The following is a 27,840-nucleotide window of genomic DNA, read 5'->3' as shown; positions in this document are numbered from 1 at the left end:
TTATTTTTTGAACTCGTGGTGTACATCCTGCCCACTTTATAAAAAAAAAGATTCAAGGCAGTTTACAATAGGACAATTAACTCAAAAAGGGCCATTAAAAGTACAAATATTTTAAAAACAGGTCAAAACCATTTAGAATGAAGAAGAGAGAGGTATGTCAGATGATTTAATTACAGAAATGAAAAAATAAACTTAGCTCTAAGCTTCCTGGCAACAAAGGCCCCAAAGGAAAGTTTTCATTGTCTGAAGATGAAAACACACCAGTTCACCTGGCAATGGAAATGCTCTCCTGGCACCGAATTCTAGGAAGACGATGCGTTCTTCTAAAAACCCAAGCGTTGTGCTTTCACTTATTAAAGGAAGGCTGGTATCCAGGTGTCTTTAAATCTTATTAACATGCTTAAAAGAAGACACTTCACTGAATCAAGCATATGAAATGATAACTAACTCTATAGCTCTAACCGAAGTTAAACTGATCTTCTACTCCAGATTTCTGTTCTGGAAACAGCTATTTGCTAATAAAATTGAATGCCAGGTCTTTGGAAATATCAAGTATCCCCAAATACTGAAAGAATCATAGCAACTAATGGTAATTAGGGAAAAATGCAGGAAATAAATGTTTTAATCACAAGTTATCGTTACAGCCTCCAGAGCATCTGGTGCGAGTTTCGATGCTTACACCTGAACGGCAGAAGTGGGGCACAGCTCTGTTTCCCTGTCAAGTCCTCAGAGGACGCCCTTACTAAATGAAGAGCAGGGGTAAAGCCTTCCACCCCAGGTCAGAGGGATCCACATCCTTAAATAATTACGACAGTAATTGTAATAATGAAATTCTAGATGTGGGCGGGGCGGGGTGCCCAAGAGAGAGACTTAAACTGTGATCTGTTGGTTTTCTCTGAAAAAAGGTCTCTGGTGTGAGGCGCAAATATCTGGAAACATGCGGAAGACCTGGTCTGGCAGGGGCTCCTCGGGAGCCTGCATCACGGAGCCGGCGCTGCAGCTCTTCCCAGCCTCTTCCACCAGCTGTCGGACGTAGAGCTGCTCGACCTGGAGGGACATGCACCACAAGGTCAGGGATGGAGGTGGGGAGTGAGGTGGGCCTCTCTGATTACCCCGGGCTGGAGCCATCCATCAGAACCTCCAGGCCGCCAGTGGATGAAGGAGCAAGCAGTCCTCTGTATACTCTCCCCGCAGTGCTCCAGTCTGGCGAGCCAGGGTCCAGAATTCCACCAGTTAGAGTTCATTGCTTTGACTAGAGTTAAACAAGGGCTGGCAAAGTGCTAATCTGTCAACTTAGACCTTAAGACAACTGAACAGGGGCGACTCCTCCTGAAAAGGAGGTTTTGAGTTTTAAACAACGACCTAAACAAAAGGAGGGGAAACAACGTGGACTCTGAGAGTCCTGGAACATGAGAAGATAGTTCAGGGGTGAAAAGAAAGCGTCTCCTTCCCCCACCCGAAGCGCTCGTCCAAGCCTGCACGCGGGTGGAGCCCCCCCCACCCCCACCCCGGGCCCTGCTGCCTGGTCCCCAGCCAGACGTGCAGGCTGCAAGGTCTGGACGCGAGCCCTGAAGCCGCCGGTTCTCACCTGCACGAGAATGAGCTTGGAGCGCAACGGGGTCATATCTGGAAACTCCTCTCCGAAGCACAGCACCACCCTGCTGTCTGGAAGCCGGCTCTGGCTGTTGTAGAACTGCTGCAGCTCTGCAGGGACACCAGCGCAGGGCAAGGTGTTGGCGAATCCTGGCCTCGCGACCCCCTGGGCCAGGTGGACTCAGGGCTTCCGCACCTGAGCTCGTCCCCCTTCGCGGGGCCCCTTCTACAGAAAGCCCCCGGGAGTTCTCTGGCCAGCAGCCTCAGGGGACCAGAGTGACTGATTTCACACGTCCCGACCTTCCAGGAGGAACTCGCGGGCGTGGGATCCTAGCCACACGCCTCCCAGGATGACGGCAGCCTCGGGCAGCACTCCCGTGCGGGCGTGCACAAGGTCACTGTCTCAGGAGGTGGACACGGCTGCCCGGGGACCTTGCCAAGCTGCAGATTCTGACCGCGCAGGCCCGAGCTGGGGCCTGAGACTCTGTGTCAGTAACCAGCTCCCAGGGCCCGGGGACAGCCCCCAACGACGTGGCAAGGCGCTAAGTTCCTTAATCCTCCGACAGCTGCACAGGGAAAGAACCGCACAGGCGCCCCCTCTGCGGGCACCCCCTCTAGACGCCGGGAGTCAGGCAGGGAGGGGCCTCTCCTCCGCGGGCCCCCCCTGGACGCACAGGTGGGAGGGAGGCGGGTCGGGACTGACCTCGGAAGAACTGGCTGGTGTCGAAGACCTTGACCACCTCGTCGCGCTCCAGCTTGTTGGGGCCGCCCCTGCCCGCCGCGGCGTTGCCGCTGTAGAACACGCGGCCCTGGCACTGCCGCTTGACCAGCACGCCCTGCCGGCTGCTGTGCAGGAGGACGCCGCGCTCCAGGTGCCCGAACAGCTTCCGCGTCACCTGCCGCTGCCGCTCACTGGGGATGGCGTCGGCCGGCGGGAAGCGCACCAGCTCCAGGCCCTCGGGCCCACACAGCTTGCCGCCGGGCAGGCCGGGCTGGCCCAGGGACAGGCGGCAGCCCTCGGGGCACGTGGTGGTGGTCTGGCCCATCAGCTTGCCCCCGTAGTAGAAGCTGATGACCATCTGGGAGAAGGCTGTGGGGAGACGGGAACAGGTCAGGGGCCGCGGGAGCAGGGGCCCCGGTCCCTTCTGTGCCAGCGTGGCCGCAGCCTGCCTTTCTCCCAAGGGGGGGGGGGTGGCTTAACCCTGGGAGTCTTCGGCATTCTGGGGAAGTTCACGCACCCCTTCTAGAAATGATGTTTTTCTAAGCATGAATAAATACACAGAATCGCTAAGGAAGCCAGTGATTCAAAAACTGCTGGAGGGTCCTCCCTCCCTCTGGGGATGGTCTCTAATGTACAAGTCACGGCTGAGGGTAAACGATGTTGTGACAACTTAAATTCTTCTTCGGAAAATAACTCCATCTCACAGGCCCTGCTCTACCACTATCATGTACACAGCATACGATTTATACTAGATGTATAATACATATATACACGTGCACGTACATGAACGTACATATATACGTACACACGCAAACACACACACACAGTACTGCCTCCGTTCATAAGGGAAGGAAATGCTAGATCTGATTTCCAGGTTAGTGAAAACAAAGATGTCACCTTTTTCCTGACAAATTCACAGTCGCCTTGGGGTTCCCTGAATTTCCAATTAAGCATCTCTCCAAAACCTTTCCTCCAAACCTGTTCTCAGGAAGAAGTCTGAAAAGTTCTCAAATTAAGGCAACGTTTCCCAAAATGTGCCACACGTAAGATGACTGGGGGGCGGGGGGAGACAGACAGCATTACATAAATGAAGAGGTTATTCCATTTTCAATATTCTCTCAATCTCTGATCAAAGAAAGCCCTAGTTTGGTGCCGATGGACCCTTAACACGTAAGTCTGACAACCTCCCTTTCAAACGAGGCAGAGAACCTGAGCCTCTGAGCCTTGGGTGGGGGCAATATAACGGCCAGGATTTCTGAACAGTGTGTCTGGTTGCCACTGGCTTTGCTTTGGCCGCCGAGTTCCTACTTAACAGCAAGTGGCACTGGTTCCACCTGTACAGGCCATGACAGATGGTCCCCATTTAAATTAAACTTCATTTTTTAAAAGTGAAACTTAGAGAAAAATCAGACATTAATCATAGTCCAGGCGGTACCCAGATGTGAAAACCAACTGCGAAGGCGGGGCTCACGTGACCACTGTTTGTTTGGGAACCTGTAAACTAAGGTGAGAGTGAAGACAACAGGCAGTCCAGGGACACCCCCAGAGGGAGCTGCATCTTACTACCTCAAGCTACAAGAAGTACACACACTACCAATGAGCCTGGTGAGTTCAGGGCACCTTCCGAGTGCCCCGGACCCGCCGAGGGCTGCCCCTGGAGCCACACAGGCTGTGACTGGCCCAACTCCGGGTGCCCCAGAGAGCTGTGCAGCACACCACCTGCCCCACTGTCAGGGGCGGCCCCGCGAGCAGCCCGCCTGGCCTGGGTCAACGCTGCCGTGCACTCCTGATTCCTCGGACCCGCCCGCTGGGCTCCGCTCAAACGGCACAACTCCCTGCTCCATACCCCAGGCTCCGTTTTCTCTCACGTCGGAGTTCAGCGGCGTTCCCAAATCACGCGGGGTTGTGGGTCAGGGCTTCAGGTGGTCCAGTCCAACGCGTTTACTTGACATTTGGGGAAACTGAGGCCCGGGGGGGCTCAGCAGCACCCGCATCCCAGCCCGCGTCTCGTCCCCCGCTCACCACCCTCCCCACGTGCCGTGTCTGCACCACCTAATGCTCCGCGCTCCGCTCCCCACGCTCCAGAGCAATTCTGACCTTTGTCCCAAATGGATGAAACGCTCCAGATTGACTCTGTCACCGCTCTGCCCCTTTGCCCTGTCATCGCCCAGGCCTTATCTCATGCCAGCGCCTCTGGGCCGTGTGAACGGCTGCTGCACAGGTGCTCCAGACAGGCCCAGGAGGGCTGTGCAAATGGCCCCTGCGGAGGGGCGGCGCGGGCTGGCAAGGCCTGAGCGGGGACACGCGGCCGCTCCAGCCGAGCGGTGGAGGCCCCGGAGGAGAAGCGCCTCAGCCCGGCCACCGGGGAGCGCAGGCCAGCCTTCCTGCGGATCTAAGAGCCGCACGGCAACCCCGTCCTGCGCCCGGTTTAGCCACTCGCCCACCGAGGACAGCCCTGCTGGGGGACAGTCTGACCACGCTGGCGGCTCAGCACAGATGTCAGGGGCACGGACTCTGGAGCCTGGGCGCCTGGCGTGTGGCCCCAGCTGGGTGGCCCGCGCAGCGGCTCCACCACTCCGAGCCTCAGTCTCCCCGTCAGCAGAGTGGAGACGACGGCCCCACCCCGCCGGGCAGCTGTGAGGACAGCGTGGGCTCGCATTTGTGTCCAGCACGTGTAAGCACCGCGTAAGCGATGGTTAAATAAACTGGGACAACGGGACAAAAGACGAGCTGCGCAGATAAGACCCTTGAAGTTACGTCCCATCCCTGGTCTCACAGCCGTACCGTGCTGAGCCCAGTGGTGGGGACCCATTAGCGTACTGAGTCCTCAAAGCGACCCCTTGAGATGGAGACTGTTCATAACGACACCATTTTCCAGGTAAGCAAACCGGGGCATAGACAAGTGAAGGCGCTCGCCCCGACCACGCGACTGCTAATTTGGGGGCCTGGACCCAGCCCTCCCCAGCAGGCCAGCTCCTTGCCTGCCACTCCTGCCACCCTGACAGTTCCAGACGATGCCCTTGACCCTGGTCACTTCAACGACACAGTCGAGAGCACACGCTGGCGGCCCGAGGCGCGTGTGGGTCCGCCAGCACAGTGGGGTGCTGTCAACACGTGTCTGTAGCCAGCGTTTTTACATGGGATGTTTCACATAAAAATCCAGACCTCTGGTTTCTCTACAGTAAACGGGGAAAGCAAGGCTGGCTGGGTCTGCGAGTCCACAGGGCAGCGCGGTGGGCATGGGGTTCCACTTTGCCACACTCCTTACCGCTCCCTGGCGCCTTTCACCTGTCCGCTTCACTCACTGCCTCTGCCCTTGCCAGCTTATTCACCTAGCGGTGGGTGTGTGAACGAAACAGAGGGACCGAAGTCCACAACTTCTACAAGAACGTTTTAGGACTTTCTCGGCATGAGGGAGTGGCTGTGAGTCTCCTCACACGTGGGGCGCTGAGCAGCTCTGGAACAACCCGGGGAACTTCCTCCCTAAACTGTCTTCGCTCACCCAGATGCCGCAGCCCTGTGCCCGGCTACTCCTCTGCCCCCAGAAAGCATCAGTCAGCAGACTCCCTGGGCCACGGCCCTGTGACCCAGGCATAAAGCCGTCTCAACAACAGGCTCGCACCAGATGCCTGGGTGTGAGCCCTGCACCCCTCTTCCCAGCTGTGGGACCTCGGGCCAGCAATTTAACCTCTAAGCCTGTTTGTTTCCTCTTCTGTGAAGACGGAGTTCTAACAGCCCCCAGCTCGCAGGGCTGCCGTGCAATGCGTAAGAGCTCTGAGAACAGGAGGATTGTTTTCTTTATAATCTTCTAGCCTGGGTGAGACCTGGCTCCACCCTCCCCCCAAATACACCCGTCCCCTGAGGGCCTTGGTCGAGACACTGCTCCCTTAGCCCCGTTTCCTCCGCTACACCAGGAGGCCCGAAGCCCGCAGCCCTAATGTCCTGTGGTCCACCTTGATGAGTCAAGCCGCTCGCTTCTCACAGAACAGGGCAGCTACTGGGGAAGACACCGCCTTCCTCTGCCCTGAAGATGCCACCAATGAGCCTGAATGTAAATTCCAGAATCCCCAGCAACACTAGACAACCACGTGGCCCAGGCCACCTCTGCCCGCGAGGGACAGGGGCACAGACGGAACGGCCCAGCTCGGCGGCCCACGAGCTGCGTGACACAGGGTTTCTGAGCCTGTGCAGTGGGAACAGTAACAGCACCTACCTAGAGGTGCTGCCGTACTGAGATGAGGCCGTGAAAGTCTCAGCACGGATCCTGGCACCCAACTAGCACCAGCTTCACCACCACCACCACCTCCGTCATCATCAACACCGTCACCCTGTCGTCGCCATCATTGTCCTTAGTATCCCTATCGCTACAAGCCTGGGCGTGGGAGAGGGTATGTCAGTAAAGGAAACTGACCCCAGGAACGCTGACCAATTGTGTCCCTACCAGAAAGCTGTAATAACACTCGCTAAAACCTCAGAGCACTCTGGTGAGGGGGCTGCCACCGTTGTTCCTACTTTATAGGTGAGGCGCCGGAAGTTCCGAACGGTTCCGTTACTCCACCTGGGGTCACACAGAGCTGGGCCTCGAGCGTGTCTGTGCCCACGCTCTTCCTCCTGCACAATTACACCCAGAAAGAACTCTCTGGATCTGTTGGTCCGACCCAAGAAGACCACCACTTGCTCCCAAGCCAAACAGGGAGAAGGAATCGGACTCCCAACTGCCGACACTGGATCGCGCTCGTCCGCAACCCTCGTGGGCCCCCACGGGTCCGTAGAGCTTTGTTCAAAGAGCTCGCCTGGCCCGCCCCCGGCCCGCCCCGAGCCCCTCCGTACCTGCGTGGTGCGCGTCGTAGGTGCTGTACCCTGGCACCAGCGGCAGGCCTGCTGGAGAGAGACAAAAGCAGCGTGAGACCCAGCCAGACCCCCAGCCGTGTGCGGGGACCCAGTCTCCTTAGGAGCCGCACATGCGTGCTCCTGAGGCCCCGCCGCAGGCTTCCGCCGCATTCAGGGTGCTCCCTCCCGGCACAGCGACCCTCGTTTCATAAAGCCAGACCTCAACCCGACGGGTGGGCAGGGGGAGGAGCCTTCCCCCGTGCTGTGGGATCTCTGATCGTGTGTCGGCGTGACACCACGGGGCCACACTTCCTTCCCGCCCCAGGGTCTGCTCCTGAAATACCCCTGGACTGCGGCCCCTCACCCAGGCCTTGCCCCGGAGGGGAGCCCGGAGCCCAGCGAGTGTTCCCGGTCGCGCTGCCGCAGCACAGGGACCTGGGTCGACACTGTCCCCCAGCAGCCTGGCCAACTCTGAGGCCGCTAGGCCAGCTGTCACCTCCCGGTCTCCCACAGGGGACAGCGGGGCAAAGAGGCGAGGGAGGAGGCAAAGATGCTCGTGCCCACGGAGGGAGGGTCGTTTCAAGGAGCGGGGGCGGGGGGCATGAGAAGCTAAGAAAAGGGCGAAGGCCTCACTTAGTCCTCACGACCCCGGGGGGGGGGGGCAGGTCCCGGTGTCTCCATTTTATAGTCAAGGAAACTGAGGCTCGAATAAGATATGCAACTTCCTGGCATGGGATTCGAATCCAGGGCTCCAAGCTCTCCCCATCTCAGACGCCCTCGGCTATCCTTGGCTCTCAGGGGTCCTCACATCACAAGACTGTCCTAACGGACCTACGAGCCCCGCTGCATCTTCCCTCTGGTCTCCCGCCCCTCCGTCCACCCTTCCCAGGGGCACAGCGGGGCGCACCACCGCCTACGGGAAGGACACTGTGCCTCCAGGGGACAGTGGCAAGTGGGGCGCGAAGGCGTGGCCGGGCTGTGCCCTCGGGCCCGGAAGCCACGCCAGCTCTCTGGGCTCAGTCACCTTCAGGAAAATAGGGATCACGGTAGCCTCCCCGCCCACCCACCCCAAGCAGAAAGGAGTGAAGGCCTGAAGGCCGGCAGCCATGCGAACACCTCTGGGGGGCGAGGCGCCCTCACCTGCGCTGGGCTGCTGCATCCACCAGTCCGGGAGGAGCTGACTCCTGCAGGCCTCGGGCGGGGAGGGGCTCCTTTTGACCATCCCCATGTAATCGTCCACGGGAGGCTGGGGCAGGGGCGAGAGAGGAGAGCGGTGCTGTCACTGGGTTTCCAGACTTAACTGAAACCACGCTATCATCTCTATCGCACGAGATGAAGCAAAGTTTCACTTTGCATCTTGAAAGATCCAAGACAATAAATCCACCAGGCCGAGCGGTCAAACCACGAGACCGAAGCCCTGGCCTCTGCGGGGCCCCTCCTGTGTCCACTGGCCTTTTCCATGGAAGTGCCTATTGCAAAACCGAATGGCCAGGTCACGCAGCTGCCCTCACGCCCTGGGGAAGCACGCGGTGACCTCAGACACAGTCTCCCGCGCTCCAGCCCATCTCACTCCACACGCCACGTCTAGACTCTCCACCTCTGCCCCATTCCTTAAAGGAGGCTGGCAAATCCAATTAGAAAACGTTCTGAAACCTGCTCTCGCTGTGATCCTCACGTGCCAACGCAAGTATCGCCCTCTCTTAGCTGAGCTGGCTGGAAAGCCTTGTATGGAAAACGGGACATCACTGGAAAGGAGTGAAGCCAGGAATTCACTGGGTGTCTGCCAGAGCCCACCCAGAGACTCACCAGCTGCCATCTGCAGGAGAGCCGGGCAGCCCGGAGGAGGCTGCATTGTGTTATCTGCGTTCTCTCCCTCAAAGCACTCCCGATTCTATTATTGCCATGTGAGCGCTGAGAAGAATCTGGAGAGCACCCACACCCCCTTTTGCAAGGCCGTGCGGAATAATTTTAGCTAGGCAATGTCGGCCTTGCAACGTGCAAAAAAACACAGCTACGCAGCGAAAGGCAGCTAAAACTAGTATTCAGAAACCCACGTGTTTTGCCTAAGGAGACCCCATTAAGCCTTCACTTACAGCCTATGAACTATGCGCTTGTGTACGGTTCTAGTAAGCCTGGTTATACGGCTTTCCAACCCATCAAGGACTGAGAGGTGCGTGTTAGTAAACAGGCAGCCCCCAGCGCGAGAGCTGTACGACGATGCGTATCATGGCGACAACCCCAGCAGCAAAGAACGTTTACTTTTTCACGACGGCCTGCCTGAAGAGGCAGGGGCATGTATGGTGCCACTCAACACGTGTAAAACATGACAAGTTTAGAGGGAACTTCACTGATGCAGAGCCGGCAGCTCGGCCCCAGCCCTCGGGATGAAGGACAGGCTGTAAGCTGCAGGGGGCTGACCGGCGGGCCGAGGCTGGCCTCGCGAGGACGGCGGGTCCTCACGCCCCACCCCTGAGCGAGCGAGAGCCCGAGGCCCCGCATGCCTCGGCGGAGCATTCGGGATGGTGCCGCTCCCCGCCGCTCTCCACCGAACACGCGCAGCTTCTGTCGGGGCCGGACCTCCGGAAACGCTGCCCCCGCTCACCTCCTTGATCAGCTCGTCGATTTCGGAGCGACCGCACTCCATCTCTGTGGCTTCGCTAATGCAACCGGGGGCCACCACGCCTAACTTGCCTACGGAAAAACGGACAAACGCGTGACAGCCGGCACTGGGGCATCACAACCGTCATCAAGGCCACAGTCAGAGGCTTTTTCTTAAGGCTAGGCTGAGGGAAACGGAAGCCAATACACGTCTTCAGTGGTTTGGGAAAGGCCGAGAAATCCTTCTCCCCTGCTGCTTCAGTCATCTGGTCAGCGGGAAGCGGGCTGCTGCTGCGTCCACTCAGAGGACCAAGGCAGCATTGGTCTCTTCCTTCTGTCTGCTGAGATCTAAGATGAACTCACGTCTGATCTACTCTGCACCTGACAGAGGTTAGAGTTACCAGCTAGGGCATCTGAAGACAGGCAAAGACTTCCCGGCAAAATGTGTTTGCAGGTTGGAGTCTTTTTTTTTTTAAAAGTTAACGGGCAGCAAACCTCATTTTGGCCTTTCCCAAGAGACGTGTGTGCATCTGTGCACGCACGCGGCGCACCGTAAAGGCCCGCGGGTGCCCAGGCTGGAACCCGCCTGCGGCGGGAACCGTCTAAAGGCACACGGGCGTTCCCACGACAAGCACTCCGGACCCGGCTAGTTCCTTCCCCCCTCTCAGGCCTCTTCCCCAGCCAGAAACTCACCACATTACATTTATCCACGTGAGATGTATTATGACCAACAAACACTCGTTTGCTGGAATTCATCAGTCCCAATCATCTATAGAACTGACCCACTGTTTCATCCGGACTGAATATTGATTTGATTTTGATTTGAAAAAATCACTCAGAAGCTGCTGATGGGGGAAGCAGGGGGCAGGTGGGGCACCCCCAGAGTAGCCAGCAAAGCCCTGAGGTACCGAGGAGAGTGCGCCCACCTAGGCATTATGCAAATGCAAAGCTTCTCTGCCCCCTGAGAACCGCTGCTTCTGTAACATCCACGCCTGCAGGTGACGCTGGCTGCGCTCTGAGCTATAAACAAGCCAGGGTCGCCTGCCTGTTCAAGCTTGGCTGACCTTGTGGGTGGGAGGATTAAGAGAAACTTCTCTATTCCTTCAAGTCACAATTTATTATACTTGGCGATGATGAAAAATTTATCCCAAACTGGAAGTAAGATGGCAATAGAGCATCCGAGAGTATTAGCTAAGAGGTGTCCCCCTAAGGGCCATCTGATTCTCCACGGGGAAGGTCAGTTTGTTTGACTTCCTACTGATTATCCATGAGGGTTCAGACTCAGTAGAGTTAGGTGTTAATTCACAGACAACTAAGCTACAAATGATCACTAGAGAAGAGCGCCCCCAGCTATGGTTGTGCTGCCCGGGCAGGACACTCACAGGTTCGGCTCAGCCTTCTGCCTTTCGCTGACCGTGCGCACCTGCGTGGCATGTTCTGTGAAGCAGTCTTGGGTGACAGCACACTGGTGCCCTCGTTAGTGAGTTCAACAACTCTCCACCCCAGGCTCACCATTTATTTCTGAGAGTCACGATTTTAACTTTAAAAATTATGTATCAACATTTTCAACCTCCCTGCGGTGGGAAGAGCCCTCTCAGAAACTCAGAATTCCTGCCCAGCCCTAGGCAGTTTTCAAGGGTTCTGTTTTCTTCCCAGCATTACTGGACAACTAACTAAGCAGCTACGAGGAAAGGATGCTGTGCTAAGATTCTAACGGCTACATCAGATGGCTAAGAAAGTCAACGTGTTGAAAGAACGTTTTAACTAGGGGTGGTAATTAGGTTTCATCTCCTGGGCCAGCTCTAATCTGTAGCAGCTGCAGAGCACAGCACTTTGAAAACGCCTGAGGCCCGATCTGAGCTCAACACATCCTGATCGATTAGTGATGTCTGACCAGAGCAGAGCGTGGACAGCAGGACGGGGGGATGTGAGGCAGGTTTTTGCTATTCTGCTTTAATCTCCTCACAATTGCTTTCCTGGGATTTTACAGCGGGAGGAGACTTCAGGAATTATCACAGCTGGGGGTTCCCAAACAACGGTCAGGATCTAATATCTAGAAGCATATCCCGTCTCCAGCAATGAAGCCAACAGTGCTCCACCTGCAAGTTCATTCAAGAACTCTGCCCTCAACCCCTATCAGCCACCCCTCCTTTGTCCACCTTATTTTCTCCTAGCCTGCTCCGCGAGCTGCTAGAAAACAAAAGGAATCCCTCATCGGCACTGTTCGGGGAGCCTTGCTCCCGTCCAAGCCCGTTGCTGAGCCCCAGGGAGGCCCCAGCACTCACTCCTGGTCCAACAGTCAGCGAGCAGCAATGCCAGCTGCCACCCCGTCTCCCGCCCCTTCCTCCCGTCCGCTGCCTCTCAACTGGAAGCTGCCACAGTCGGCAGATGGTGGGTGAGGTCAGCGGAAGGAGACCTCAACCTCTGCTGACATAAAGGAGAGAACTATTTGTTTAGCTGGACCCCGTGGGCGGCGACTCGAACCCCAGACCCAGGCGGCCTCCGTTGGGCCAAGTGCCCATAAAGAAAGGATACTTACATTTTTGCTCCTCCTCGGGGACGATTCGGTAAACTTTATACGGTTCAGAAATGTCCAGCTGGGACCGGTCTGTCACTTCCTCAAAATCCGGGCTCTTGTTCAAAGCACAGCGTAACCTCGTCTTCCATGTGGCCGGCTCGGCCTTGTCCCCTTCCTTAAACTTCCCTTTAAAAACGGCCCAGGCCTGAAGGAAGGAAAGAAAACACATGAAGTACCCAGCTGGCCCCGGGACCATGCACACCCAGGGCCACGGGCAGGCCCTGCTCTGCTCGCCCTCCTGAAGGTCCTCAGTCAAGGATTTCAGGGTTCAGGGACCCCAATCAGACCACTTCCTCTGACAGAAGTGAAAAGACCCAGGTCGGGGGTGGGGGCAGGGGGAGGGGGTTCCGGAACTCGAACCCAGGCCCAAGGACACACACACATGGATCTTGGATCTGTCCCCTGCAAATCCTCCCCGGGACCAGAGGGCCAGGAGGAGCCTGAGGTCAAGCAGCGCAAAGAGGAAGTTGCACATGGTTTCACTCGAATGTTCAAAACAAAGAACAATTTGTTGCTTTTTCAAATCAACCTCTAGCTACAACGCAGCACGAAAAGGGAACATTTGCAAAGAAGTCTGAATGTGGTCATCCACTGCCCTGCTACTTTTAACAGAAATTTTGTTTTGCATTTTGGCGTTCATTCTAACCTTCCCCACCCCCTTCTCCCCTACCGCTCCCCAGGGTACTGTTTAAAATGCAAACAAATGTTTTCCCTCTCTGTGGGTTTTTTTTTACAGCTCTGTTTTCTGACCTCTCCAAACCTTAGAATCTGAACTAGGACCAGAAATTCAAAGCTGGAAACTTTAAGTCAAAATGTAAAATGGGGTAGTATTTAAAAAAAAAAAAAAAAAATTAAAAACACGTGGATGGGCACAGTTTTTAGATTTCAAATTTGGAATACCGACACACCAATCAGAGGGTCACTACTGTCAGGTGAAACTAACGTTTGGTGTCAGGCAAAATCAGACATGTCTTCCAGCCTAAAATAACAGGAGATCTGGAGGGAATTCTCAACCCTCACTGGGGAAAATGAAATTCTAAGAGCTGACTTTCCCCAAGGTGACCCAGTCTGGGATTAAAAACCAGCTGTTCTGACTTCCAACCCAAGGAATTTCTACTTCAGCAAGCAGCAGGCAGGTGTTCCCAAGCTTAATGCATATACCGATCCCCTGGGAAGCTCGTTAAGATGCGATTCCTGGGCCCTGCCCCTCAAGAGTCTCCTTGGGTACCTGTGGGTTAGGTCTGGGAACCCGTATCTTTAGCCTACATCCCAGTGATTCTGACTTAGGTGGCCAGGAACTCCATAACACCCTGAGTCAGATTCCCATTTAAAATAGTCCTGGTAGAGCTTCCCTGATGGTACAGTGGTTAAGAATCCACCTGCCAATACAGGGGACACAGGTTTAAGCCCTGGTCCGGGAAGATCCCACATGTCGCGGAGCAACTAAGCCCGTGAGCCACAACTACTGCGCCTGCGCTCTAGAGCCGCGAGCCACAACTACTGAAGCCTGTGTGCCTAGAGCCCGTGCTCCACAACGAGAAGCCACTGCAATGAGAAGCCCACGCACCGCAATGAAGAGTAGCCCCCACTCGCCGCAACTAGAGAAAGCCCGCCTGCAGCAACAAAGACCCAACGCAGCCAAATAAATAAATAAATAAAATTTATAAAATCGCCCTGGCTTTTCCCCCTATGTAAGACAAGTTCAGTGCCTGTGCTCTCTGCTCAGCTGCCGCCCTAAGCTCAGAGTCTGCAGTCTTACCCGCGGTAAAGGAACCGGAGAAGCTCCCTTACTCATACGAGTGAGCACGCGCAGTCACTTCCTCCTCACAGACGCCGGACTCCCCTTTAGAAACATGTTTAAAAGTAAATGGCTTTCAAGCCTTTTCCGTCCTTTTCTCTTCGTTTATTAACTGCGTCACAGACCAAGCACTGATTTATGTTTTTCATAGAAATTTAAGTGTAAACTGTGTACACACTGAACAGTAATTTCAAATGTGCATTTACGTTAAATGCGGTTTCTCCACCCGGCACTAATGACATTTGGGGCTGGATCACTCTTCGGGGCGGGGGCCATCCTGGGCACGGTGGGAGGTCCAGCAGCATCCCTGGCGTCTACCCACTAGTGTCAGTAGCATCCCCTCTCCCCGCTGTGACACCTAGAACATCTCCAGACACCACCAACTGTCCCCTAAGGAAGTACTATCATGACTCACGCGCATCCTCATTTGAGAACCACTGAGCTGGTAATCCGCGTTACCAATGGGACTGGAAGACCGTGGATCTGGGGGCCACATTAGGCCGGCTGGGGTGTATCCAGAGCTGCACAGCCCACGGGGCACTGCCGTGGGCACTCGTCCATTCAAAGCTCACGCTCACCCCATCAGGAAAGCCAGATCCAGAGAGCAAAGCAGGGCCCCACAGTCAGGACGTGCACCGGGCTGCATCGGGTGCCCCACCGCCAGCCTGCCCTGAGCCCTCGCAGGGCTCTCTGGCCAGCTCGAAAATACCAGCTTACCTGGGTGACCTCTCAGGACTCTTCAAGAGCAAATGCTAGACAGAACAGAGGGATCTGAGGCCCGTCAACAGCCACGCAGCGGCTCAGAATACACCAGAGCCCACGTCTCCCCTGTCCGTGCGCTGCTCTGCACTCGTCAGCAGCCAGCGTTAAACCCGGGACCACCGGCTCTTCCCCATTTAACATTATTGTCTCATAGAGAACAGACTTGTGGTTGCCGAGGGGGAGGGATGATTGGGAGTTTGGGATTAGCAGATGCAAACTATTAAATACAGAATGGATAAGAAACAAGGCCCTACTGTAGAGCACTGGGAACTATATTCAATTTCCTGTGATAAACGAGAATGGAAAAGAATATAAAAAAGAATATATATATGTATAACTGAGTCACTTTGCTGTGCAGCAGAAATTAACACAACACTGTAAATCAACTGCACTTCAATAAAATTTAAAAACAACAGAAAACAAACATTACTGTCTCATTTTGTGCTTTAAAAGTCAAATGCGATTTTCTCCCTCGAAGGCCTGCTGAATTGGAAATATCTGCTACGAAGTACGTTCTAATTTATTCAGGCCTGTCAAAAGCCTGGTCAATGGCAGAACAATTAACGAGTCGTAACCCTCAGTTAACTAGATCTTCCCCCTCAACTTTATGAAAAGGAGGCAAAATACTTCTTTAAGAGTAAGTATGAGCTGATATCAGGGCCTCATCATACAGTCAGGGATAATACAAAGTGAGCTAATGTCTTTTTCAACCTCCTGTCTCTGGCCCACACCTCGAAGCTGCCCTCACGATGGCACCTGCAGACAATGAAGGATTCTCTGGTATAAGTGGCTTCTTACAATCCCTAAGTCAGGAAAGCAGGCTCAGTTTTTTCCTCTTAACTCATACATTTTCGAAAGGTTTTCTTTGAATGTTTGCAACGAAATGTTCTCTACTTAAACAGAAAATCCCCAAGATGGCTCAAGGCCTGACTGCTGGCTTCTTCCAACAGCAGAACTCTGTTGGTGGACAGGGCAGAGACGTGCCCCTTGGTGGATGGAAGTAAGCACCACTTGGGGACAGGCCAGACAGGTCTTCCACCACGTGCATGTCCACCAGCCCAGGATGTCACCCTTCGGGTGGCCGCCCAGCTCTGGGTGGGCGCCTGGTCTCCCTCCCGCCCCCATTCCTGCCGAGATTGTAGACTCATTTCAGATTGCCACACCGAGGGACTGCGTAATCAACGGAAACATTGGGAATCTTGCACATTTTTCTCAACGCTGTTGAAACGGCCATGAAGAACATTGCATAAGATGTATAAATCTGGGGCTCTATTTCATTACCCCCCAGAGCAAAGCGGGAGCAGGGTGAAAGGAGAGGCCTGCATCTCTGCCGGCAAGCCACAAGCAGGGCTGTGCAGCCACTGGTCTCGCCCCCAGTCCCCTCCTGAAGCAGTTTTACTGACGGTCAGCTTCCAACTGTGCCCTTCGCACCCCCACGCCTCTGCTTCAATCTGTTCATCCTGGCCACAGTCCACTCCTAGCAGGCTTCTCAATGGGGACGGGGGCATCTGGCAATGTCAGAGGCATTTTTTGTCGTCACAGTGGGGCAGAGGGTGCTACTGGCATCTAGAAGGTCAAGGCCAGGATGCCGCTAACACCCTCTTAGGTGCACGAGATGGACCCACACAAGGAACAATCTGGCCCCGGGTGGCGGAGCCCTGGCTCACAGCCATCTATGATCGAGAATTCCCAATCGACTGGCTGGACCTTGGGCAATATTAAAATTTAGACGGAGCTGTTCCCAAGAGAAATTCCCTGAGATGCCAAAGGCAAAAATCTTCTCCGAGAGAGGAATCCACGAGGCCACCAAGGAGGAGAAAGGAGGCATGAGCAGTGCCCAGGCTCCCGACCAGGGCTCCCTGAAGGGAAGAAGCCTGCCGGATGGATGTCCAGGCCACGAGAGCCCCCTTGAAGGTAAGCGCAGAACGTCCGCACGCGCCCACTTTTCTTGGAGGGGCAGGCAACTGGCATCAGATTGTCAAAGAGCTATGACCCGCGCTACACAGTAACAGAAGTGCTAAGACGTGCAGCCCCCCTGCAACACCAGGCAGAGACGTGAAGGACTGAAATGCCTCACAAGCCAGCTCTGACCTGTCAGTGCTCTGCTCTGGGGCCAAGGTATAATCTCTGTCATTTTGGCTGTGTTGGGGACAGTCGTCCCAGCTAAGGGTCCAGTGCTGTGCTGGGGTCCTGCAGGCCTTTGCTCCCCTCACTCATGCACGCCTGGGTCTGGCTCTGCGCCCCCCACACCCTGCTCAGCCTCCTGGCTCCTTCCCACACTCACCCACTCTCCCCTCCTGGACTCTGGCCCCCAAATGCCCACACAACAAGCACATGTAGCAGCAGTTTGCAACCCAGATTCGGAGTCGGATCACCTCTGCTATGTCTGTTTGCAAACATGGAGGCCTGGCCTCACCCTGGACCTAGGGCTCCAAGTCTCCCAAGGGGCGGAGCCCGCACTTCTGTGACCCTGCTGACCGATGGGGGATTCTGATGACCCGGCTGGGCTGCAGAGCTGGGCTGCCCTGGCTCCTCTGCCTGGATCTAGGTGATGGGTACGGCTAGGGGTTGGGAGCCTGGGCTCACAGCTGGGATGCCTGGGTTCAAACACTGGCTCCATCATCCAAGAGCTGGGAGATCTTGGACAAGTCACATCTCCTCTTGGAGCCTCTACAGAACAAGGACAGGAACGGCACCTACTGCATAGGATTGTGTGAGAGGAAAACAAATCAAACACGTGCGGCTGGGCCTAGCACAGAGCAAACTCTCAGTCAGTGCTGCTGTCTCAGTGCACGTGGTGGAACTACACGGCAGCTCGCTCCATGCTTGGGGTACTGATGATTCTCGAGGGAAGTGGACCAGTTTTAGACACCAGCTGCAGGTTCAGGACACCCACATGACCTGGTCCCAGAAGTGATGACAGATGGTGTCTCTCTCATCTGAGCTGACCCTACAATGCCAAGCAGAAGTAGCACCTCCGAAAGAATGAAGAATTAAACCTTTCCTAGAATTCTAAATGGAATTTAGGGGGCAGCCCGGGGGAAAAGGTCTCAGTGTAAAAGAAGTCTTTTCTCTCTGTGTTTGCCAGTCCTCATGCAAAAGAAATGGTAGCGCAAGGGAAGAAGGTGCTCCGTCTTCCTCATCGGAAAATGCCAACAACATACAACGTACCGGGAAAGTGGTGAAATCGTATGACAGGTGTACAATCACCTACTATATTTTTTGAGACACATTCGGCACTCATTTGTTTTAAAAAAAAAAAACTGGATTAACTTTCAAGCAAATAAGCAAGACATCAATCACTCAACAGCTGCACCAGGAGCTCACGATGTGGCAGGGAGGCCAAGCCACTACCTTGAAGATGGAGGCGTCCACTTCCTGGTTGTAATCCTGTTTGCCAGCGTGTTTCCAAGGGATCCGGAACATGCTCTTCTCGTCGTTCTCCCAGATCAGCCCTGGGTACATGGTACTGTCGATCTGCTCAATCAGCCACTGCCGCAGCCGCCGGCCGCCGTTGCGGTCACACATCCTTGGAAAGAGAAAACACAGCCTGTGAAATTACATAGCCGTCTAATCACTCACAGCACCCCAGGTACTCAACAGCCAAGCACTGCTAACAGGAAAATCAGAGGATCATGACACAGGTGCCAGCTTGGGGGAAACCCACGGATCCAGGAACTCCGGGCCACCTGCTGTGAGAAGACAATGCCGGCTTCCAGGGCCTCCAACCCCGAATGGAAACTGAAAGCTCGCTGGGAAATCTGCAGCTGTGCCTCACAGATGTGGCCCCGACTAAGGCTCTGGCTGTGCTCTTTCCAGCTTTCACCCCCTGTTCTGTTTCACGCAAACACAGCCGCATCTGAGAGCATCACTCATCGTTCCATTTTTAGCAGGAGATGGGGGAAATCACTTTCACCTTTTCAGGTGCCCTCAATAAGCAGTCCATCGCTCTGAGAGCCAATTCCATGACTTAATGCCCCACTGGACCAGCATGCGTGAGCAAACATGACATTTGTGCTCTCCGAGAAACAAGAAATCCTCAAGGCTATCCCTTCTAGATTGCCCCTTCACAGCTGGTTTGGGAATGGGACCAAGCTGGGGTCCCATTCAAGTCTCACCATCTCTCAGCTGGGTGAGCCTGGATCGTCATTTAACCTCGGAGTGTCAGCTACGCTGGCTGACACACCAGGATAAGTGCAGATACCGGGCGTTGTCATGGTGAGGACTCAGACGACACATACAGAGCACCTCACACAGTGCCTGGACCTGAGAAGATTCTCTTTAAACAACACGTTACTACTGTCCCAACTTTCCTCCTCAGGAACTCTTATGACAAACTGGGAGATAGAGGACAAGAGTGAGGAAAAAAACTGCAGTGACAGAACAGAGCAAAGCTAGCCTCTCCCAGAATGCACGAGAATCTGGGGGCCTCAACACCCCGGGCGCCCAAAGACACCCTTGGGAAGAACATTCTAGCCAGAGCAGACAGCTTTCCCAACAGCACAGAGAAAGAGAGCGCGACCGTGCCGTATCGACTCACAGCCCACGTTTACAAGAACAGGGTGGAAATCCCCTAGGCGGTTGGACAGACGCCCACCCCAAAAAAATCAGCATTTCAGTTCTTCCGATTAAAATGTGACCGCTTCGGGCCAACAAATTTGAAACAATCACCAGTGACAAGACATAACATCCCTAAGAACATGGTCACATCCAGAGCCATCCTGGTCCGTAAAGCAAGAAGCGTGTGTGTGTTTTGGACACTCCAGCCACCCCACAGATGGCTGTGCGGTCGGTGAAGGGGTCCAGGTCCCAGGTAGCAGGAGAGGAGGTGAGGGCCCATGAGCGCCACCTGTAACTTTTTCATCCAATTAACTCCAGCTGCCCGTTTGTGGATTCAAAAGGAGTGAAGCGCGTGAAATGGGAACTAGACTTCGATTTGGAAACTGTAGACCCCAGCGAAGGCTTTTCTCTAACTAGCCCTTGGGAAAGTCACCTGACCATCTCTCTGAGGCTCTCCTCATCGGCAAAGTGCATGGATCTCAGAAGTCCCAGAATTAGAAAACAGTCCCTCGTGTTTATAAACTGGAAGGGACAGATGTGGGAGGGACACCTGGTGAGAGAGATGAAACAACACCGCCACGCACCCCAGAAAATAACTTGGCAGGGCAGAGATTCCCACTGGGCTTTCCTGGAGGAAAGATGGAGCATCTCCCCTCACTTGAGGAAGGAGCTGTGTGGAGGAGGGCGAAACGGGTCAGAACACAAAAGAAGGCTGGTGTCTGTGCATCTGTCGATTAAATGAAATGTCCCCACTCGTTAGCACTTTGCTCACCCCCTTAGTACAAAGTCCATAAACTGGAGTCCGTGCTCCAGGAGCCTCCTGAAATAAAAAGCAAAGTTTCGTTTGTACAGGCATTTTTCTAGAAAGCAGGTCAACACCTTCTCATCAGGATTTCTAACGGATTCATAACCCCCAAACCGTTAAGGACGAATCTCGTGGTGATTTATAAAAAGAAAAAAAAAAGGTAAGAGAATGGCATTGAGAGGAAGAGTGAGTCAGAGAACATGAAAATACTCTAGAAATCATCTAATCCAGCCCCCGCTTCATTCAAAAGACAAAATTCTGAGGCCCAGAGAGACATCCCAACCCCCAAGGCCCCCAGCAGGATCTCGTTTTACTCACCCTGCAGAGAAAAGCCACGGTTAAGTGAGAGGATCTCAGCACATGGACAGCTCACCTGAATTGTCACCGAACCCCCCCTCCAAGATTCTAAGTGGCGTTAAAAGCCTAAGATTCTCTTACAGTGTGATCCATAACGATTTACTGAACACTAACAAAATCCCACCAAATACAGAGCCAGGAAACGTTTATAAGCCCAGTCACATGTTTAAAACTTCCTCTTCCTTGATTTTTAGGTAATAATTCTCTTTATGGCCAAGTCCTATCTGGAGCTAATCTGCATTAGCTATAAATCGGCCGGCGATCAGGCTTCCCAGGCAGGAGGTGATAAGAGGCTGCCCTGGTCCCACCCAACCCGGATTCCAGGAAGGGCCTGAGAGGTGGTGCAGGTGCAGGACTCACCTTCCCCACGTCTCTCAGGGCGCCTGGTCATTTGCCCCGGACACCCATAAGACCCAAAGCACAAAAGCCATTTCTCCTTCTGGTCCCCATCTTGCTGAAATACCTAAACCTCTCCCAATTCTCTCGAGAGGAAACTGCATAATCTAAAAGGACTGTCATTCAAGGGCTGGCTCCTAACTTGGCTTTCAGAAAAGGTGGGTCACATCCCTCGTACGCTGGGGGGTAGTTTAAACTCTGGAAAATCCAGTCTCTAGTTTCCATTCACAAAGCACTTCACCGCTCTGGGTAAGGAGCACACCTCACCTTAGAAAAGTCTGCCCTTTGCCCTGGGGCTCATGTTACACCAAAATGCTCTTTTAGCTGTGAGCCCTAAGGAGACTTTCTTGCCAGGAACGACCGGGCTATTACGGAAGCAAAGGACCTCCACCCGCACTCAGAAATCTTACTTGTCATCGATGAGAATTTAAAAATCCAGCCCGCCCCGCTTCACAATCTAACCCCACCAGCGCGGCTGGACAAGAGGCAGTTTCACAGTTATGACTCCAGCCCGGTTCCAAGAGCAGGATTTGAGCGGGAAAGGAGCAGGTCTTATAACAAGGGGGTCAATATTTCCCCGCTTTGTACGAGCCATTCTAAAATTTTCCGTGCAAACCAGATTTTAAGAAAAACGAGATTATTTAAAGCATCAGCCAATCTCTGGGAGCAGCCGCACCTGGATGCTCGGTTCGGATTCAGGAGAAAACGAGGAGAGAGAAAACAGACCAAGACTGCACGGCCGCTGCCTCCGCGCCAGCCGACGTCCGCGCCCCCGGCCCGAGCTCCCAGCCCACCGCCTACCTGCGCCGCCTCCCGCCGTCCGCGCCCCAGGCCCCGGGCCCACCTGCGCCGCCCGCCGCCGCCCGCGCCCCAGGCCCACCTGCGCCGCCGCCCGCCGTCTGCGCCCCCGGCCCAGGACCCCCAGCCCGCTGTCCGCGGCCCTGGTGCTCCAGCCCGCCGCCCACCTGCGCCGCCGCCAACCGTCTGCCGCCGCCCGCGTTCCCACGCCCGCCGCCGAGCTCCGGAGATGCGCCGCGGCCCCGGGCGCCCGCGCTAATTTAAGGCCGGGGGCGGGCCCGGCGCGCAGAGCGACGGCCGTGCCGGCCAATAGGCGCGGAAGGGCGGGAGGGGCCGCCCAATGGGAGCGGCGCGCCTGGCCCGCCTTCTTCGAAGCGTTCGGCTTTCCGAGAAATCACTTTGCTCGGAGGCGTCGGCGGCCGAACGGTCCGCGAGTCTTCCGGGGTTCGTTCCGGGGGTCCCGGGAGTGTCCGCAGGAATTCCCGAGGGCCGCGGGGGCCGTCCGTCGGCCCAGGTCAAGGTTAGGGCGGATGGTGGGTACCAGATGGCGTAAGTCAGGCCAGTTGGGGCTGAGGCAGGGGGTCAGATGGCGGAGGTCAGGGCTGTGCGGTGGATGGTGGGTGTCAGCTGGCCGAGGTCGGGGCCGAGGTGGAGGTCTGACAGCGCAGGTCAAGGCTGGGATGGTAGGGGCCCCGAGGTCGGTGCTGCACACGGCCAGCGGTCCCCGCAGTGTGGCTCCCGCGCCACCACCATCTCTGCTAGTGTGGCCGAAGTTCCTGGAGCTGCTGTGGGCCAGCTGAAGACGTGTCTGAAACCACTGCCCTCTGAACATGGGAAATAAAAGCGGCAGCGTCTAGCTGTTAAGGCTAGAATGTCCAACTAGGGAAATTTTCATCATAAATTCTTTTCCCCAGAAAACATGGGTTGTGTTGAGAAGGGTCCCCTGTGTATCTGTGTCAGCGTCCAGCCTCTCCTGCATGTCAGCGGGCACTTACTGCAAACATGGGAGTGGAGTGGGGGAACAGAAATGAGAAACAAAGTCCTGGAAATGAAAAGAAGACTTGTTTTCCCATGTTCTGTTCTGGGGTAGCCTTAGAATAGAGAAAAGCGAGATTCTTCATTGACTTTTATGCCTAGTTGGTGAATCATACACAAGCAGCAGTGTTCATCGGGCCATTTTTTTCATTAGGCTTTTCAAGGACCTATGAAAAGGTGTGGGACTGAGAAAGAAATTTTATTAGGCCCCAAATGCAAAAAAATACACTGCAAATCTGAAGTGAATAAATATTCAAAGAAAGATCCCTGAAATATAACATGTCAACTTCGTAACTGTAATTTATTGATAAACATGTCATTATATTTGAAAACCATGTGTGAGTTAGAAATCACTTGGTAAGAATTTCCTAATACCACGATTCCCAGGCAGTCAAGGCAATCATAAATTAAATGAGTACCCCATTGCCAAATAATTTCTAGTGAAAACTATTTTTTTAAAGCTTAAATTCTTTAAGAGTATTTAGACAATGTGGGAGTATTTTGATATGTTTGTTATGATGGGGGATAAGCATCCTAAACTCACGCCTGGGACCTCAGAAGTTCTTACAACAGCCTGTATGTACGTTTATCCGCATCTCTTTCCACCTATGTGCCCCTTAAGCCTACCCAGATTTACTAACCTATAAACGCTGTCCACTGCACAATGATGTGTGATCAAATTTCCGCTCAACGCGCCACTTAAGTAAAAAGATAAGAGCAACAAGTATAGAGAAGTTGGTGGAAGGGTCCCAGCATATATTATTGGCAGTAGGTGTCACTATATACATGACAGGAACTGTTCACAGCACCCTGGCTTGCATTAGAGCTGCTCCTGAAACCCTGTATTTTCAACGGGGTAATTCCTCGCTGCTAGGAACAACTGCTGACCTTATCCGCTTAGCTCTGCCCTTATGCAATGAGCACTTATCGAGCCACTACTGTGCGCTAGAGGCGGTGCCAAGGACAGGAAACGCAAACAACAAATTATCCCTGATCACGCCTTCCTCTTCAGTTACCTCCAGCATCTCCCACTCGTGGGAGAGTTCATCGTGATTTCCGCAGCAGCCGACTCACTCCCCTTCCTGCCTCCACCTCACGTCCCTGTTTATCCTACTCTTCGCCCCCCCAGCCTGAGCCTCTCCGTCGTACACTGGTTTCCCCGTGGCTGCCACGGCAGGTCCAGGTGCTCGTCCTGGCGTCTGAAAACCGTGCTCTCCCAGCCTTCTCTCTCCCCATCGTCCAGCAGGAGCCCCTTCTGGAGACAGCAGCCCATCACCACACTTAGAACAGCACGTTCTGGAGTCAGGCCCCTGTTCAAGTCTACGTGCCCTGGCTCACTAAATGTGTGACCTTGAGCAAATGACTTAACCTTCCTAAGCCTCAGTTTCCTCATCCATCTAATGGCGTTGATGATGATAATATGTTAAACGGTATGAAATCGCCAATATTCAACTGTTTTTCCATCTACAGAAAGGACAGTTCCCTACGGGTCAACCTAATCGTTCCTGCCTCTTAGGATTAGTGGGGACTGAGTGAGCTCTGTGGGTTGGGGCAGGTTGGCGACTAGGGAAGGGAACTGGTGAAAAGCTTTCCTAGGAGACAGTGTTTCCATTTTTGAGTCCCCACCTCTCCCTTCACACTTTCCAAGCCCAAGCACAGCAAGGGGGGTTCAGGAGAGCTCTGCAGCGTGTCTGCTGAGAGGACAGGTGTCAGCTCTCCTGAGAAAACCAAAGTCACCGACAGCAGGGCTCCGACTCCTGCCCTGGAAATCTACAGGACAACGGAGGCGCTTGGTGGTGGTACCAAGAACCCGTGTGCCCGTGTGCCCTCCTCCACATTCAAGCACCCTGAGATCACCTTAGGCACATATACTGTACACATCCCACCCGGACAAGCCAGGACACGCTCCCCACCTTAAGGTCGGCTGGCCTTAACTCCATCGGCAACCTTAACTCCATCGGCAACCTTAACTCCATCAGCAACCGTGTTCCCCTTTGCCCCTGTAAGGTAACATATTCCCGGGGCCCGCAGGTTAGGCTGTGGGTGTCTTTAGGGGCCACTGTCCTGCCTGCCACACCCTTAACATCCACCTCAAGTCATCTTTCCTACTCCCGCCTTCACTGACCCTCATTTTCAAAACACCAGACTCCAGCCACACTGAAATCTTTCCAACATAATTTGGGACTTAATGTAGCCTTTGTGAACTATTTCACTGAACGCTTCTTTAGATGAAGGGTAAAATCTTATTCTGGTTCAGTACCCCTACTTAGCACAGCACTGAATTAGGGGTGCCTTACATAACAAGGGTAACTTCACTGCAAGATCTCAGGCGGAGCAACAGAAGAGGGGCTGGAAGCACAGCTGTTCATCTCTGTGCTCCAATATATGAGTTGGGGGTCTGAGGTGGGGTCTCCAAGAACACGTCCAAGTTCAGTGGGTCGCTAGGAGGACTCGGGGACGCAGCACAGCGCTGTCATCACAGCTGATCTATTACAGTGAGAGCATGCAGAGCACGATCAGCTCAGAGGCTGGGTAGGGGTTGGGGGGTGAAGTCCGGGGGAACCAGGCTCCAGCATCCTCTCTAGTGGGGTCGCACAGGACGCGCTAAATTCCCCCAGCCACGAGCTGTGACAGCACGTGTGCAGCGTCGTCCATCAGGGATGCGTTAGAGCTTCAGCGCGCGGGGTCTTTATTCGGGGGGCCATTCACACGAGCACCCTCTGCCTGACGCGCACCCAAACCCCAGACTCGCAGGAGGACAGCAGGAGTCCGGCACCAACACCCCCGTCTGTACACACGGCCTAGGCACAGGGAGCCGCTCATCAGTCCTGGGAGGGGGGGACCCTCCCCAAATCCACCTTCCCAGACACTGGCTGAGGGCCGACCCTGGAAGGCGGCCCTTCTGGGGACCCCAGTCTCGAGCCTGCTGTGTTAACTCCTCTGCACGTGTTCCTAATTCTGAGGGGGCTTTTGACATGCAAAACCTGCGACACTCGTTGCAAAGGAGACCGTGGCTGTATTCATCAGGTGCATTTACCTGCCATTAACTAGGGTGGGCTGAGTTTTCTTGCGCTTCGCTAGGCTGGGGGCTCATAATTAAGGACAAAGGAGCCGCTGCAGGCCAGCTTTTGGAGGACGGTGGGAGTAAATCCGGATCAGGTGGGGTGCCGAGTCTTCCAGGGAGGGGTCTCTCTCCCCCTGGGAACTCCTTGTCCTCCCAGCCCCAGCACGCAGGCTCACTTCGTCAGATACCAAACATGCAGGAGTGGAAGCTCTTTTTCCTCTTTTGGGCTTTAACGTTCCCAATTTCATCTGCTCTCTGGATTGGCCACCGTGCTCCGCAGTGCCTGCTGGCTCCCGCCTCTGTCAGCCACGTGGATCTCAAGAGGCCTCTGGTTTTCCCCTCTCCCCCAGTCTGACCCAGTGTCCTCCAAGTACAACTCGTAGGAAACGCAAATTGTGGAAATTCCTGCAGATTGCGTACTTCCACAGGAGGCTAATAAAGGACGACCCTAATGGAATCGAGCCCCTTCGACATGTCGTGTTGACTCTAAATTGAAGTTTCCGCTTAAGACGGCGCCGGCGCGGCGAGACGAGACTACTGAGGCGGTCATTAACTGCACGACGTGGCACTGACGCTGCAGCTGTGACCAGGCACAACTCAGAGAACCAGAGACAGAGGCCCGAGAGACAGGGAGTAATGAGAGGTCTATCTGTCAGCAGATCACCGATCTGCACAGGTAAGAGAGGCTTTGAAGAATATCACTGCAATGGGGTCAGGGCAGCCGGTAAGTCAGAAATTCAGAGCAGATGAAACAGGACATCTGCGAAGAAGTAAGCTCACAGTCAAGAAGGTAACAGGGTTGGGGATGGCAGTGAGGTAGGCAACTGTTCCTTAAACAGGACAGAGAAATTACTAACCAGAAAAGCTAGACAGACTGGACTTCATTAAATTCAGAGCTTGCGTTCATTCAAAGACAGCATGCAGAGTGCAGAGGCAAGCGAAAACCGGGAGGAGATAATGCCAACACACGTTTCCAAGGAAAAGACTTACACCCAGACATAAAAAGAAATCCTATGACTCAATAAGAAAAAGGATTCCATCCTCAATTCTCAGGCAGAGGTAGTTTATTGCATGGGTCTTTGCAGATATTTTAAGTTAGCGCAACAGGAACTGTGGCTACTACAGGAATGCACTTTGCTCATATTCGAGTCGTGGCGATGTTTAATTATCCGCTTGGCTGTTATGGGAGAATTCTCAGCTGTAACTGGGGGTTGTTGCTGTAATAGTGTATTGCCCGTACACTTCTGTCTCCAGTGGGTTTTTATGTGCCAAGTTTTCATAGCCTTGAGCCTGGGCAACTGCTTTAGGCTGTTTAAAAGAAACGTAATCGAACTGCACGAAGCTGACCAGTTTTTTGTGTTTTTAATTTATTTTATTTATTTATTTTTGGCTGTGTTGGGTCTTCGTTGCTGTGTGCGGGCTTCCTCTAGTTGTGGTGAGCGGGTGCTGCTCTTCGTTGCGGTGCACGGGCTTCTCACTGAGGTGGCTTCTCTTGCTGCGGAGCACGGGCTCTAGGCGCACAGGCTTCAGTAGTTGTGGTACATGGGCTCAGTAGTTGTGGCTTGCAGGCTCTAGAGCTCAGGCTCAGTAGTTGTGGCACACGGGCTTAGTTGCTCCGCGGCATGTGGGATCCTCCCGGACCAGGACTCGAACCCGTGTCCCCAGCATTGGCAGGCGGATTCTTAACCACTGCACCACCAGGGAAGCCCCTAGAGCCGATCAGTTTTGAGAGATCATTAATGTCCTTGAAGTCATTTTTGTGGGTGCAAAACAAATGGTAAATTTGAATTGGTCCCTCTTATAAGAGTTTGCAATCAAGTCTGCTGAACTTACGAAGTTATGCCCTTGCCCTGATTTTATATACTCGTGTCCATCAATAAATATTGTGATACTTGAATTAAAAAAGAAAATAGGAAGACTGAACAGCCACTGCACTAACCAAATA

The 27,840-nt window shown here is 54.2% G+C and overlaps 1 protein-coding gene across 4 annotated transcripts; it reads right to left on the bottom strand.

Annotated features, from left to right (window-relative positions):
- On the bottom strand, positions 1-22,043 carry IRF8 (interferon regulatory factor 8). 4 transcript variants are annotated; one of them, XM_030863134.2, is made up of 9 exons: positions 21,964-22,043; positions 18,235-18,409; positions 12,282-12,465; positions 9,747-9,835; positions 8,285-8,390; positions 7,145-7,195; positions 2,297-2,683; positions 1,589-1,704; positions 1-1,047 (listed from the first exon to the last, which is right to left on the bottom strand). In XM_030863134.2, exons 2-9 carry the CDS (start codon positions 18,406-18,408, stop codon positions 871-873), a joined length of 1,284 nt encoding a protein of 427 aa, XP_030718994.1. In that variant the 5' UTR covers position 18,409; positions 21,964-22,043; the 3' UTR covers positions 1-870. The 4 variants fall into 4 exon arrangements, with proteins under 4 accessions (XP_030718994.1, XP_069900393.1, XP_060145305.1 ...); XM_070044292.1 differs by having other exon boundaries at positions 7,145-7,192; XM_060289322.1 differs by having other exon boundaries at positions 21,879-21,977.
- Between the last annotated feature and the right edge of the window lie 5,797 nt (positions 22,044-27,840).

This window comes from Globicephala melas, chromosome 19, assembly GCF_963455315.2.
Source record: "Globicephala melas chromosome 19, mGloMel1.2, whole genome shotgun sequence".
Lineage (NCBI taxonomy): Eukaryota > Metazoa > Chordata > Mammalia > Artiodactyla > Delphinidae > Globicephala > Globicephala melas.
Note: the sequence above shows the minus strand (reverse complement) of the source record. Positions and strands in the feature narration are given on the sequence as shown.

Coding starts and splice junctions, on each gene's coding strand:
- IRF8 (XM_030863134.2), bottom strand. CDS start 18,408: ATGTGTGACCGCAACGGCGGCCGGCGGCTGCGGCAGTGGCTGATTGAG. Junction 12,466..18,234: donor TGGACGCCTCCATCTTCAAG/GTAGTGGCTTGG, acceptor TCCTTCCTTCAG/GCCTGGGCCGTTTTTAAAGG. Junction 1,705..2,296: donor CACCAGCCAGTTCTTCCGAG/GTCAGTCCCGAC, acceptor GTGTCCCTGCAG/AGCTGCAGCAGTTCTACAAC.